At 38.7% G+C, this 16,361-nt stretch overlaps 1 protein-coding gene across 1 annotated transcript in view; it reads right to left on the reverse strand.

Annotated features, from left to right (window-relative positions):
- Positions 1 to 191: 191 nt before the first annotated feature.
- Positions 192 to 16,361, reverse strand: part of LOC101484267 (ras-related protein Rab-26) — a 55,687-nt gene continuing 39,517 nt past the window's right edge. The window contains exons 6-9 of the mRNA XM_004559396.3: positions 6,746 to 6,811; positions 5,609 to 5,665; positions 3,343 to 3,419; positions 192 to 2,827 (exon numbers count right to left, since the gene is read on the reverse strand). Coding sequence (XP_004559453.2) covers positions 2,728 to 2,827; positions 3,343 to 3,419; positions 5,609 to 5,665; positions 6,746 to 6,811 — 300 coding nt within the window. The 3' untranslated portion in view covers positions 192 to 2,727. The remainder of the gene's footprint in view (positions 2,828 to 3,342; positions 3,420 to 5,608; positions 5,666 to 6,745; positions 6,812 to 16,361) is intronic.

The following is a 16,361-nucleotide window of genomic DNA, read 5'->3' on the forward strand; positions in this document are numbered from 1 at the left end:
AGCAGCCCTAGGAAAAAGGCACAACAAGGTTTGAGCACTACTGTCATTGGACTGTCGCACAATTTGTTCAAACCTGAAGAGCTGACGTCAATCAGCGTGAACACGCACATGCTCTCTGCTGCGCTCAGTGATCTGTAATTGCATGCTTTGTATTGTGTAACTGTCCAAGAAGAGAATTTGTGTAAGAGAAATATGATGTATACATATTTTTTTTATTGTAGTTTTAAGTTACAAGAAAGAAGTTACACACTGAAAAGTAGTAAACCAAATAAACAATACTCTTAACTTCAAGGCTAAAAGAAAGAAACATGGGCATGTACAGTAAGTGCAGTACAGTATGTGGTTTCTGTGACTGAGATGGAGTCTTTCTAAGCAACAGTATATAAAATGTCATCTGTGATTCTTATATTAATTATAAGTTAAATACTGTTAACCGATTAAAGGTGACATACTGCTCAAAATGTTAAGAAAACATGGCACTATATACCCAATTTATATACGAATGTACAGAAAACACATACATGCAGTACTGTGCAAAGGTTTTGAGTCATCGGTCATTTCCTTTTAATCTACTTCCAAAGACCCAGACTTTCTTGTTTTTAAGGTGGTCTTGAGGATTAGTTCTCCAGGTTTTCTGTTATTGTTTTCTGGAGATTGGCTGCATTTTCACCCATTTTCAGTCCAATTCTTGTACCTGACATCACAAAATAGCATTTTGTTGCTTTTTGCTATAGAAAAAATGATTTAAATTATTGAAGCATTTAAAAAGGCACAAACTAATGCAACTCAAAGGATGAAGGCAAAAGGCTTTTTTAAAAATTGTATCTTTAGCTTCGATGTTACTGTTGCAAAAACACATCAATTGTTCCCATTTCTTTAGTTGAATCCAAAAATGCCAAAGATAAACAAAGATGGGCATAAAAATATTATTTTTGCATCAACAAGATTGAGTTGATTTCTCAAGGGCTATAGCTGAAAACCTAGCTTATCTCAGTATAGTGTGCAGATGTCCTTAAAAAATACTGGGGAAACTGGACAAGTGGAAGAAGAAGCAGATGAACAGTATCTGAAGGTCAGGGTGGTGATATCATATTATCTAACAAATGGACTGAAAATCAGGTTTGAAGTGATGAATGCAAATTTGAAATTTTTGGTTAAATTGATTAATATGTGTTAAGGAGGTCAAGAGATAACAGTGAGCATCTACAGCCAAGTGTAAAACATGGTGGAGGCTCTGTCATTGTCTGATGCTGCATATAAGTCAGGGGTGTTGGCTTCAAGTTTTAGCATGGAAATGATCCCAAACACACTGCCAAGACTGGAGGTCAACTTTACTGAAGCAGTGAGGGATCATCTTGACAAAAAACAGAACAAAAGGGATCCAACATCCAAAGAAGAGCTTCAAATGTCCTTCAAGACCCCTAAAGAACTATTCCCAATGATTATCTAAAGAGACTTCCAGCTTGTTAGAATTCTATGATCTCTGTGTTTGACTTATATACAGTATTTCAATGTATGTTTGCACGTTTCGATAAATCACTGCAGCTATTTCCCTGCAAAATATAAAGAAATGAGAGGTGGCTCAAAACTCAGCATTTAAATACACTGTCATGATTTGCATGGATTTCAAAAAACAAACAAAAAAGAAACAAACAGAGAAATAAAAAAAAATTACAGATGTTTCATGTACAATACTTCAGGTCTCTATAGCTCTTTATTTATCACTTCACTCCCATGCTCTTATTCCTATCTAAAGTGCTGTTCTCTTCTATCCAAACTATTTTACATGCAGAAAAAAAAAGTAGTATTTACACCATAATGACCAAAAAAAGCCCAATTTTATATTCCTGTATATTGCATACAGTGTGTTTGACTATCTGTTTTTAATAATTTAACAAAAAATACAGATCAGGAACAGTGGTTGCATTACAGCTCTTCAAAACTCAAATGTCTAAATTTGTTTAAACATTATATTAATATGGATTCATATCTGAATGCTGTTAATGCTCATTGTATCCAAAATAGCGACACCCATTTGCTTTTACTAGATTTTTGTGTTAAAATAATACAAATCCCCCCCACCCCCAAATCCACAGCTGAAACAGACTAAATTTATGCTGGTGAGCTAACCCGGCTCCAGGGAGCCTGTTGAATCATTGATTTGACCACAAACTGTACAGAGGACACTTCACTACACATTTACTATTTGAACATTCATCCGTAACATCCGAAGAAAATGACAGTTGCATCTAACACAATAATTATATGCAGAAATTAAACTGCTTTAAAAACATGCATTTTATCTCTGCAACAAACAAAACAAAAAAGACCCTTCAAAATAAAAGAAGGACACCAGGCAACGGTGAAGATAATTGTGTAGCTGCAGTTGAAAAAGGGTAATAACTGAGGTGTGCCATCTTTGCCTTTTGCCAATTATAACCTTGGGCTACATTTACAGCTACAGAAGGAGATGGGTGGGGAAAAGCAAGACGCACATACACATGATGCAGGAAGGCAACGAGACTAGTGAGGACAACAGTGAGATTGTGTGTACTGACACAATGACATCTGAAAATGGACGAGCAGAAGGTCGAACGGGTTTATACCTCGCTGGAGCTGACTCCTCCTTTCTGATCACACCAGATATGAACATGTACAGTATGGAAATAAGTGGCACACACACACACACACACACACACAGAGCCAAAGAGTGACTGGGGCAGGCTTTTAAGACCGGCAGCAGCCAGTGCCCTTCATTTCCTTGTTCACGTACTCATGGAGCTTAAACTTCTCACTGGGATCCTTCATGGACCTGTGCTTCAGCTCCCTGAGGAAAAGGAAGAGGATATTGAGGTAAAGGACCTTTACACACATTAACCTATTTTTGAAAATCCTGTGTTAGTTGACTGAATTGGCTGTCAGTCAACTAACACAGGAGATTCACATTCATACCTATGGACAGATTAGAAAATGCTCAGACTGAAATACTAAAACTGGACTGTGAGAGAAAGCCCATGCAGAAAAGGGGAGAACAAGCAGAAGTCAGAGGTAGGCAAAAAATTTAATATTGTGTAACCACCTGACTTTCTGCCATTCTTTTAGCCAAATAAAGACAAAAATAAACACTAGTAAGGGAAAACTATTATTTAAATCTGTACTTCAGATCTTTATTGAAACATTTGCAACTTCAAGGAAGCATTTACACGAGTAACAAATCTTTTTGACTCCACATTGACGTCCATGTTTATATGAAAATACTAAATGTTTTAAATTAAAAACCACATTTTATATTCATACATCCTTTATATAATCCCTGACACTTGCAAAGAGAAATATACTTACTTGGCCACAGCAGTGAAAGCCAGCTCTACATTGAGGCCTGACCTGGCGCTGGTCTCCATGAAGGGAACTCCGAATTCCTGCAGAGCCAAAGCAATGAATCTTAATGCAAAGTGCTTTTTTTGTGCTCTCTGTGATGTTTGTACTAAAACCTCAAAAAAATAATCTTTTCTTTCTTAATTTTTTAAGAAGCAGCTTTGAGCAGAGGAGCTCAAGACACTGGAGAAAGATGTTTACAGTCATAATAAACTGCAAACCTGTCCATTAATCTGTTTGCCATTTATGGCAAACATTCAGCCATGTGCTGCATTGAAACATTGCTAAGGTCTGAATTTCCTAAATTTTGATTTGTGATTTGATGCAAAACATCTGTTCCACCGTATCCCAAAGGTGCTCTATTGGATTGAGATCTGGTGACTTTCGAAGCCATTTGAGCACAGTGAAATCATTGTCATGTTCCAAAAACCAGTCTGAGCCATCAGAAGATGGGCAGGATATGGTTAGCAATAACACTCAGGTAGGTTGTGCTGTTTAAAAAAAAAAAATGCTTGATTTGATTAAAAACAGGTGGCATGGTGGTTAGGACTATTGTCTCACAGCAAGAAGGTCCTGAGTTCAGGCCAGGGTGGAGTTTGCATGGGTTCTCCCTGGGTGCTCTGGCTTCCTCCCACAGTCCAAAGACATGCAGTTAGTGGGGTTAGGTTAATTGGAAGCACTAAATTAGATGTGAGTGTGATTGGTTGTCTCTGTCTATGTGTTAGCCCTGTGACAAACTGGCGACCTGTCCAGGGTGTACCCTGCCTCTGGCCCTAAGACAGCTGGGATAGGCTCCAGTGCCCCCCACCGACCCTGAAAAGGATAAGCGGAAGCAAATGGATGGATGAATTAAAAATGTGCTGAAATATATCCCGTGGACCATTACTACACCAACAGACGCCTGAATGGTTATAGAAGGTAGGAGCCATTTAGTTTTTACCAAATGAATGTTGCAGCAGAAATCAAGACTCAAACCAGGAAATATTTTTTCCAATCTTCTGCTGTCCAATTTTGGTCAGCCTGTAAAATTTGTAGCCTCAGTTTCCCATTCCAAGTGTAGCCCATCTACTTCAAATTTCGCAATGCCGTCCACTCAGAGATTCTGTTCCGCACACCTTGGTTTTAACAAGTGTTTTTTTCAGTTACTGTTGCCTTCCTATCAGCTCCAAGCAGTCTGGCCATTCTTCTCTGACCTCTGACAAAAACAAGGCATTTTTACCAAGATAGCGCTCACTGGATAGTTTCTCTTTTTCACACCTTTCTCTGTAAACTCGAGAGGGAGCTGTGTGGTAAAATTCCAGTAGATCAGCAGTTTCTGAAAACACACTAACAACCATGCCTCAAAGTTACCTCCCGGTCTGATGCTCGGTTTGAACTTTGTCTTGACAATGTCTACATGCCTGAATGTACCGAGTTGCATTAGATATTTGCGTTAATAAGAAACCTCATGAAATGGCCTATAAGTGTATGTATAAAAAGTTAACACAGCAGGATTAAGCTTGAAAGAACAAATTGTGACTGGTGGATAAAAACTGCATAAAAATGTAGTGCCCAGCAGCTTCACACTTGTTCACGTGTAGATAATCCAGCTCGGTGCCATCTCCATGCTTTCCCTCTGCAGGCAAATTTGTATCAGCAAACAGAGATGATAACTGATGTGTCTTTTTCCTTCCAGGCTGAGCCCCGAGTTACTTATTGGCACTTTATTGCTGCCATTTCTAAAAAGAATTGCTTGGCAGTTTACCTTTTTTTTCAGTGCACTTGGTTTTGAGGCAGTGCAAGGATTTGCAGTCGCACTGAAGAAAGAGCTATAAAACTGGGGATGACTGACAGTCGATACATGTTATGCAGAAGCTCATAAAACACGATGAGCCATAAGACACAATTCTACAGAGTAAATACTGACTATCACATTTTTATTATCTATGGGGGAGAAAACACATCCGAGTCTTATCTTCCGTTTCCTAACAGCAGAAGGAAATCTCAGATAAAGAGCTAGAGTGAGAATGCAAACGGATCTCCAGATAATCACACATTTCTGTAATATTTATAATCCTCATGCTTGCCATAAAAATCCAATCAGCCATATAAATCCCTTTGGAAAAGCACATATACAGAAAAATTAATGTCTTCACTGTTTAGAAAAAGATTGGGGCAAAATTTCTGTTTATATTGTGTGGACCTTCAGACTATGACACAGCTAAACAAATCCCCATGCATCTTAGTTCTTCACCTTAGCAAGTCTCTCACCATCTTCTCTCTTCACCACCCTGTCATGAGTGGCATCAGCCTGATGAGACAGGAAAAACAAGGTTACAATCCAGCATCAAGCAACCATCAGCATCAGCGCCAAATATGCTTTCACCAATTGCAGGCTTTTTGCCATATATAAGCCTCGTTCTGATCCGATGGCAGCTAAGAAGACTCGGGATGCTATTAAAAGGCTGTTATGGCACGTTAGGTGACTGAAAGTAGACAGAGCTCTGAGCCAAAGACATCTGTTCTCTGCTTAGAAAGAATGACAGTTCCAGAAAATGTGTTTCGCTAATATTTGCAAATTTGATTGACAGTTATTAGATGTGTGCGCACACAGAATGACTCAGGACTCATTGGCAGAAGAGATGTTGTATTTCAACTGGACCCTCATGGCTAAATAAAGGATACATAAAAAAAAAACAGGTTTTTAAGCAAATGTCACCAATAATCAACTGACTGAGCTTCAAACAGCTTTAGCAAGTAGTTGTGCTTAAGCACAGACATCAGTTGATGCTAAGCATGCGTCTGTTGGAGCAGCAAATTATTACTGATACTTAGAAATACAACGATACTTATTTTTTCTGAATTTTCTTAGATGCAACATTAGAGAACTTTTTTGTGTGTGTTTTGGTATTTGTCGCTATTAACAAATCCCATAAAAGACAAAATCCAGTTCAAAAATCAAGTGTGCATTATATTGTCCCTCACTTCCAAGCCCTGTTAAAGGCTTTAAACCAAAGGCAAGACCCAACAGTTTCATTGTCAGGTGCTAACTTGATAGTGGAAGAATTTACATTAGGTGCCACAGTAATGGGTGTGTATAAAAATGATGGGACTTCTGTGAGTGTCAGATTGAGTACCTTTAAGCACAAATCAGGTCAGATTATTGCCCAAAGCTGTCCTTTCAAACATGTAACACATGTGTTTAAAGTATTTCCACATGCCCACTCACTGTGTATCCAAAGGGCAATTATCTGTGCCACTATCATATCCCTGTCAGATGGGTTTTGTACATGTGAGCTGGCAGCTCACTCAGGTAATCTCTAGAAAAGTTCGGTATTGCAACGCATGTGTAAAAAACTGTTACCGCTATGAAAGAATTTCAGTGCCTTGCCTTGTTTCCAAGCAGCATGAGCACTACATCTTGTTGGGCGTATTCGTGGATCTCAGTCAGCCATGCCTGATAAACACAAGAAAAGAAGAGACAAGGATAAATGTGTGGTATGCATATGGAAGGACTCCGAAAAAGCAAACCCTGTCTGGGACTTCGCAAGGACAAGCTCAAACATTAAATCTAATCACAAAGAGTGACAAAAATAAAGGGTAAAGAAAGAGGACAGAGGATCTGGGGAATCGCAATATTTTAAGATTTTAACAAACTGTATAGTAAGATTGTAAAAAATATCATCATCAGTTAAAATCAGCTGCATCGTGGTTTAACTGTAATATGTGCCGTGGGGAGAGAAAGTCATCCAGGGGAACAAACAGCCTTTCTTACTGTGTGAGCTTCGACAGCTGCTGAACCGTCCGTTCACTGTTAATGAGCAATTAGTTAGCTCAAACAAACACCTGCTGAAATATTCCCCGCCGTCTCAGCACAATGCCTAATTGTACCCACAGCGAGTTATTCTGCATAAGTTTCTGCAGGTGATCAATCCTTTTTTTGTTTAGTGGTCCCACTCAGACAACTACAGTTAAGTCTGCTGATGACACTGCATTTGTAAAGGAATTTCTCAGCGTCTCTGTGTGCCAGCATATGGCCGAGGGAGACTATAAGCAGGTTTCATGTAAATCCACTATAAACCGTATGTGTCGCCTTGATGTGACTTCTTGGTATGCAACAGTTTTGTTTATTCAAAAATCTGGAACCTAAACGATAAACTTTGTCTCCCCAGTTTTGGATTCAGCTTTTTTGATGTCTTTTAAAAGGAAAACAACTAAAACAAAAATTCAGGTTTTTGGAGAAAAGCAGAGTTTGTTGCAATGCAGTTTATTGAGCTTCTCCTGATAAAAGCAGAGTCACCTAAGAAAAGAAGCAGAAGGAACAGTAAAGCGACAACAAAGTGATCTCGGGACGTCAAACCTTAAGCAAGCAAAGTGAGTGAGAGACAGACGAAGGACAAGCAAAAGGCAGAGGGAGACAGGAGCCACTGGCTCCGATTTCTTTGTTACAAAGAAAAAAAACACAACAAATATATTGTACACAAGCACAGACGATATGTGAATCCTAATCAGTCACAATATGTAGGGACAGCTGACTAATCAGGACAGTCGGGCTGATTGCTGATGGGCTGGTTTATGTTCACCTCTCTTTTGAGACGGATGAGTGGGAAAAATTAGTTCTGACAACTACTTTATTTTTTCCACTATCTCCATTCATCTAACAGCATCATAGTAAATCAGATGAATTCTATCATCTGAGCGATTTCTCATAGGGGCGTTGGAGGAAGATGCTGTCAAATATGCTATGTGAACCGACCTGTTTACCAGAAGACAGATCCCAGTTGCAGCTGGGAACGAGGAAATGTGGATGAAATTTTGTGTTATCAGCTTAGGCTACAAGGCTAGTACAACGTTTGATATAATACCAATACATATAACTGAGGTTATTAGCCTAGTTTATTTTGCGCAGCCCAGTAGGTACGAGATGAATCACAGATGGCCTACCATTTTAAGTTAAAAAAAAACTTAATTTAAAGGTTCCAGTAGGATCTATGTGATATTGAATAACTCCCCTATAATAGAATTTTGTGGTAGCTTTGGAGCAGCAGATAAACCCATCTGACACTGCTGATAATGATAAGCATGAAGAGGCCATGACTGAGGGGACAGGTAGCGACTAGTCTATTAAATAATTTGAATTAAGTTATTTATGTCTCGTAAAAATATATACCACACAGAGTATATGTGTTTTAAATTGTATCAAGACATTCAGAATACATCTGGGTAGCCTTCTGCAAACATGAATTGTAGACTATTATGATATGAATTGTTAGAAAAAATCAAAAATGATCCCAAATTCCTCCACCATGGAATAAGTAGACCGGTCCTCTCACAATATTTGAGTACTAATCAGGCATAACTCGGCCTTACTGTTGCATTCAGCATGGCAACTACACAACAGCTCCCATCAGGGTTGGGAACTCCCAATATGTTCAGCATGCTTCCCAGTGTGTTCTGCCCACTGACTGTATGACAGCCTTCCTCCGAGGCCTGTCTACTGTGCTGGGGCCAACAAATAAGGCTTGCAATTCTTAAGGCACAGGGTTAAACAGAGTTCACTCACTAAGGCACACAATAAAGGCAGCTACAGTAGTTTTCCCACAGAGGATACATGTAGCATATTAAGTGAACTTCAAATCATATTTAATGAGATTACATCCAGTATATTAAATGAACTTCAAATTATATAAGGTGAGATTATCATACTGAATGAGGCCAACTAAGAATCGTTCCCTCTAGTGTATACCTCATAATTATTCCCATCAGTTTAAGCTACAGTAGTGAAACAGACAGTGGTGAAAATTCACGGGGGAGCCTTCTAACTAGAGCTCATTATAAATAACATGACAGCACTGTCGCCAAAAGTCCTACAAAATGACAGGTAAGACTGGAAGAATGGAAGAAACCATTTTACTTCAGCAACAATGCTCAAGACTAAGTATACTGGTTAAAAAAGTGTTAATACTGTAACCACCACCCTCTATTATATTTCAGCCTGTTAGATATGCTAATAAACCAGTTACTCATCTCTGACTCCCAGCAATGCCCACATTAGATTCAGTCGCATCATGGCCAGCAGAGCTAAACACACTTGCCTGCTCTGTTAGGTCAATTAACAAATATTAAACGTCAAAGTAAACTAAGCCCCTAAGGGAGGTCAGGTCTCTCCTACTCATTGGATACTTTGCACATTACCATCCTTTGGGGGTAAGGCCCCAAGCAGTTGCCTGCCTCACCTTGTGACCAACGTGCTTCTGGAAATAGAACATGACCAGGCTCACATGCGCAGCTGCATTCAAAAAGATGTGGATTTCACTCTACTGCCATCCCACCATACTGTCCACTTTTTAATATGAGTCAATGATAAATGACTTATATAGAGCTTTTCTACTCTACTGGAGCACTTGTGCTTTATACAGCTTGGCACATTCACACAACCCAATGCCTAAGAGCTTTCTAACTAACATCCACATCGTTGTATTTTTACTCAGTTGTATATAGTATTTGTATTTGTATTCTATTTTTATCTTATTGTATATTTATTTTATTTTATTCTACTGTATATAGTATTTTATTTTATTCTATTCTGTACAGTTGTGTACTGTATTTATTCTTATTGTATTCTAATTTTTGCCTCATAACTTTTGCACTGTCCACTTCCTGCTGTGACAAAACAAATTTCCCACGTGTGGGACTAATAAAGGTTATCTTATCTTATCTTACACCCCACTGAACACATCAGAGAGCAACTTGAGGTTCAATATCTTGTCCAAGAAAGCTTTGGCAAGTGGAGCAGCCAGGAACTGAACCACCAACCTTTCAATTAGTAGATAACCAGCTTTATTCCCCTGAGCTATAGGCACCTCAAAAGGGGGAGGAGAACATCTATTGTTCTATTTTTCTAAATCGACTGTCTATACTCAACATTTTTTTGGAATATCCTGACATTGAGTCAAAAGCCAAAAATATCTTAGCTATAATAAACGGACCAAATTTCTTAATCTTTGAATTCAGATGTTGACTTGTTGTTTCTGGAATTTCTTCCCTTCCTTCCCTAATCCCAGATGATCAGCTGTAAGTGGTATTATTGCAAAGTAGAAACGTTTAGGAACCACAGCAACACAGCCACAAAAAGAAAGACCTTGTAAGATTACAAGTACTGAGGCGTATACTGTGTAAAAGTCCCCAAAGCTCAGTTGACTCAATAACTGTACAGTTCCAAAACTCCACTTGCACTAAGATCAGCACAAAAAAGAAAGAAAGAAAAAAAATAGAAGATTGTGGGCCAGGAGCTTCATGGTACGGCTCTTCGTGGCCAAGCAGCTCCTTTTGGGACATACATAAAAAGAATTAGTCTTACATTTCAAATAGTGTTTTGTGGGAACTGGTAAACTGAGTGAAAGCTATTTAAGCTACATCTGTACACAAAGAAACTACTGAGTAGACTCCCTTTGTTCACCGGTACAGCCTTTGTCATCTCACCAGTTTAATGGGTTGTCTCAAAATCAATGCTGAATCTCATTTGTGTTTTGATGGGCTTCAGAGTTAATGAGGTCAGCGAGGTCTGGTGATTTGAGAAAGCTGATGGTGGCTCCAAGATTCTTTAATCAGAGCCCTGAGCCCTTTGCTATTTTAAGAAAGATAAAAAAGACTGGGCTGGATTTGAATTTGTATCACCAGTGATCTTCAGCATAGTACTGAGGGGGGGAAATGTTTCAGAGGAACACCTTCCATGTAGCTAATCACTTGCTTCATGTATAATTCAACTTTTTTGTCAAGGTTTCACATATTGCTTAGGTCAGCTGCTACAACTGCTTGTCTCTGAAAATGAAGCATCTTTGAATTCTGTGCATCCTTTGAAAGTCGCTTATGTTTGTATGATGTAACCTCTGTTCAATACAATATTTATCAAAATATTGGATCATGCATTTGGCCTTTGGTTATTGTTATCTACCTCCCGGCCGTGCAAACTTTCATCCTCCCACAACTACAAGCAACCCTCTGCAGGATAAAATCTGACAGCCTGCCTCTGAGTGATTCTCTCCATATGCTGTGATTACTGGTGATGAACCATAGCTTGTAATTAGATCATTTGGCTGTTCATAGCACATCGCCTCATGGGTCATTTCACGGATGTAATCATTGATCATGATGCCACTTGTCACTTTCATCCTGGAGAACTGCAGTCTTCTTTTGTGTTTTCGTTGCAGCAGAGGAAATATGCATGCAATGATGCAGCAGAAAACAAAATGAATCAATGTGGCAAATCAATAGATTCTAGGTGCATTTCTAGTCCCACTAACATAGCATTTAGTATTCCAGAAAATGTGATTTAGTGTCCAGTATGTGAAATGCATTCCAAGAATACCAGAAAGTCCTACTGCATCTGGCTACAGGATACAGGCAAGTTGAGCTTTTCTGACCCACAAATCTCAGTGGAAGCTAAACATTACAACAAGAAGGTCAACGTTCAAGGCAGATAGTGTGTCCTAACTGTATGCAACAAGAGCTTTTAACTGTAAAACTAATAGTGTAACAACTGTAACAGCACATCACTCAATAAAAATAAAGCTGGAAAAACTACAAAGGATTCCAGTTTATGATTGCCAAATCACTTTTAGTTAGCAGGAGTAGTCTGCTAATGCCTGGGGCTAAAGCTAGGAATAAAATATTAAACAGACTTAAAGGACAATAGCAGTTAATTTAACCGGGCATAAAACAAATTCATGTGGCTATAGTGGCTTTACCTTCATTGTAGAGATGAAAGGGAATTAGACATAGCACAACATAGAAAAGAAAGAAGACTAGCACAAGCTTTTTAGGTAGATACTGTGAAAGCAACTGAAAGTAAAAGAAAGTGAAAAAACAAAATTTTCTGTTGTTGCTTCGTATACTTTAATAAATCTAATCTTTTCCAGCAAACAAAGCACTCTAAGTGTAACTACACACATAATTTATACTATAATTAAGTCAATTTTTAAATCAAAAAATACTAAATAATAACATTACATACATTAAGCACCTTTTATCATTAGTTCTTACCAGCATCAAGGCATATGTGCAGATAGTGCAACGTTTTTTGAAAAGAATCCATTTATTTATCTAATTAAATATTAAGCAGATAAATACCAGCTTCCAAATAATATTGTCAGCGGCTGCTGGGGAAGTCTCAGGGCTCACTTCATCTTTTATTCAAGACTAATACCAGGATCTCTGGCCAAATGCTTAGGGAACCAAATGTCAGTGAGATCGTGGCATGGCGCGAGAGGAGGTAATACATTTTCTCTTTGTTTTTCTGACATTAAAAAGTCCATAAATTATGTGACAAATCAGATGGAACTGGATTCTATTGTTTTTGTTGTGCTTTTCTGTTTGTTTGTAAGCAACCCAGTCAAAATGAGCAAGAAACATGATTCATGTTTCATAAATAGCACCTCTGATTTTTGTTCACTTGAGCTCTAATGAATTAAAATGCCCACTGGTTTCTAAAATGCTCCAGGCAACAAATTATTACCTGCTATTTTCCATCAAATATTTCATACAGCTGCAATGCCAAGTGTCAGGGTTAATCAAACAATTGAAGAGCCAGTAACGATGTTCTTAGAAAGATGGAGAAAAGGACAGTAAAAGACAAGTCAAACACCAAAGGATCTATATCAAAGAGGAAGGAAAATATGAAGCCAGGCACACAGCTGCTGGTGGCTGCGTTGTGACATTGGCAAAGACAAGTTGTCACTGGCAGAGGTATGTGAGGGTACTTCTGATGTTGCATCTGTTTTTCTTTTGTTGTCACAGGAGACAGCAGGTATGTGTACTACTCCAGGATACTGGACCAGCCTGGTCAGCTGTTCATTCTCTCTCTCTCTCTTCTTTAGAAAGACTGATTGGAAATTTGAATTCTTCCTTAGAAATAAAATCGCACATATGCTACTGCCGTATTAAAATATTGTGGGATTAGCTGTGTGTCTTACAGCAAAAACAAACCAACCCATTAAAAACTACAACTGCAGTAGTGTGGGGTGGTGATGTCATTTTTATTCACAATATCAGCATTCATCACAAGATTTCTCAGCCTGCTCAAATTCAGAATATACAATCCATACATTTTACGGACCACTTAAAGTTAGGATTCCTAAAATTTGGAGTTATTGATCTATTAGTCTACATAAAAAGTTGTCTTTGGACTGTGAAATGAAGACGAAGTACCTGGAGAGAACATGCAAACTCCACACAGAAAGTCCAGTGGATTCAAACCCACTGTTCTGAATTAGTTTTTTGTGTTTTAGTTGAGGAGGTGTGATGTTATGATGCCCTAACACGGTCTACGGATACTGATGACAAAATTCTCATTTTAGATTGGTGACTTCTGACTCAATAAACAAAATAGTTACTGCTCTAATGCTAAACTGAGGCTCCAAAATAAAGGAACAATAAAAGCCCCAAAACCTGTGTAATAAATACCATACATTAACACCAATAACACATTAGTTACTCCCAATACAATATGCAGAATCTCTTTGCATATAATAATGAAGGTGACAATCCTCAAGGAGCCTCGAAGTTTGACCCAACTTTTCCTCTGCTGCACTTTTGTCTAAGCAGATTTGCTATGGGTGACAACGCTATTCTTGCCAAGCTTTGATCAGAGTGTAACACCAAGAGACAAGAGAGGGGAGAAATCTGCTCTCAACAACAGGCAGAGTCAAAATGAACCAACCCACAGGAGCGCAAAGAGAAAATAGGGCTTCTCCCCTGAGAGGAGGTTTATGCAGCTGTGCTAAACAGTGACACTGTGGCACCGCCTGACACGCGGGGAGGACACACTGAAATCCTGTCACACTTGGGGCAATCCTGTCACACGTGCACGCAGAAGCAAATCTGCATGCACGTGCGATGCATAATAACAACAATAATAATACAAAGTGGTTTTATTGTTGGCGAAATTTATTGTTGGCTTTTATGAATAACTCATTGCATGTGCCATCTTCGGTAGATTTAGACTGTAAGGGAATACACTATTTAGATTAGTGAATAAAACCAATTTAACAAGCAACTGGTGTGTTATAAAACTTGACAATTAAAAAGAAGAAAGAAAGAAAGAAAGAAAAAGACACTGACAACGACAGGCCTGTAAGTTGACGTCTGTTGCCTGACAGGGAAGAGAAAGGCTTTCATGTTTATAAAAGAGCAGCTGACGTGTACATCTGCCAGCAAACATGGGTGTGAGACATGTCGGGATGACTGATGTGCTTTGAAAAGCGGCAGTCGTAGTGAATATGAGCATGAGTAAGAGTGACGCTCTCCTCCAAGTTGTTTTTGCACTCGAGCCGATAAACACATTTGCTGACCTTAACTTTTGTCTCTTTCGTTTCCAAGTTGACATACACCGCACCAAACTGCAGCTGAAATCATGTACAGCAGTGTGCTGCTCTTTATGAATCCAGTTAAACAGCACTAAATGTCAACAAGCATCAACTATATAATCTCATTGAGAAGTCACACGACATTTTTTAGAGCAAAGTTAATAAAATTGAAAGCTTGTTGTAAAATATTGCTGTCACTGGAGGAAGTGTGGCTGATGAGTGCAAACACTCATTAGACTGCTCATGTTTAGGTTTTATGAGTACAAGCAACCAACAATATACTGTAGATGGAGATTACAGCAGGAACACTAATATGATGGTATTATGGCAGCCAAACACATGGTGTTATCCTTATTGAAAGCTATATTCTATATTGCATGGTGCTTTTATATTTTACAGTTATAAATAGCTGTTCTGAGATATACCAGATTACACTGTAATTTAACAGGGAAATGGGGCATCAAGTCTTGTATATGACATATGAGTGAAGTATATAACATTTTTACTTTCTCTTGCTTTCCACTTTTTAAATCTCTCCTTTAAGAACATTTATGGGATTCAGCTTGGCCCTCTACGTAGAACATAAATTCCTCTGAATTGCCTGAATTGTTCTATTGATCTAGAACAAAAAAAAAAAAAGAAAGAAAGAAAAGAAAATGCATATAGTAAAAGCTTCTTGCTCTTCACGGCAAGATCTCAAAGTGTAAGCACAACAAGCATAAAAACACACACTCATCATTGGCCACCTTTTTAGGAACACCGTGCTAGTACTGGGTTGGACCCCCCTTTTGCATTCAAACTGCCTCAATGTGTTGCAGCTCAGATTCAACAAGGTGCTGGAAATGTTCCTAAGAGATTTTGGCTCATATTGACACAGTCGCTGCAGATTTGTTGCAGCAACTATATGATGCGAATCTTCCGTTTCAAGGTTTTTGGATAGAAAGGTATTTCGATTGACATTGTGTGACTGTGGAGACCATCTGTGTAGAGAAGGTCTTTACCTTACAATATAAAGTACAATATAGAGTTGTCATTTGGCGCTATAGAAAGAAAACTGAATTGAACTGAATTGAGTTACCGTTGCCTTTCTGTAAGCTCAAAGCAGCCTGGCCATTCTCCTCCGACCTCTACCATCAACAAAGCACTTTTGACCAGAGAACTGTGGTTTGCTGGATATTTCCTCTTTTTCAGACTAGTCTATGTAAAGCCTAGAGATGCTTGTGTGGGGAAAAAAAAATCACAGTAGATCAGTATCTGAAATACTCATAGCAGTCCATCTGGCAAAATCATCCATGCCACTTAAGTCCTTTTAGCCCCATCTTGTTTTAAACTTAAGTCGTCTTTACCAGGTCTACGTGTTTATATGTACTCCCTTGCTTCTCTGTGATTGGCTGATTGTTCAGTTCACAGTAAGAAAAGGTAAAGTCAAATAATGTTTTACTGCATTTGTTCACACAAATTCTCAAATCAAGGTGGTGCAGTAGTTAGCACTGTTGCCTGTGTCTCAGGTTTCCTCCCATGCTTGTTAGTTTAAGTGGTGATTCTGTATTGGCCGTAGGTGTGTATGTGAGTGGTTTTCTGTTTCTCTGTAGCCTTGCAATACACTGGCGACCTATCCCGGGTGTAGCCTACTTCGGCTGGTAT

Source organism: Maylandia zebra, linkage group LG4 (genome assembly GCF_041146795.1).
Source record: "Maylandia zebra isolate NMK-2024a linkage group LG4, Mzebra_GT3a, whole genome shotgun sequence".
NCBI lineage: Eukaryota > Metazoa > Chordata > Actinopteri > Cichliformes > Cichlidae > Maylandia > Maylandia zebra.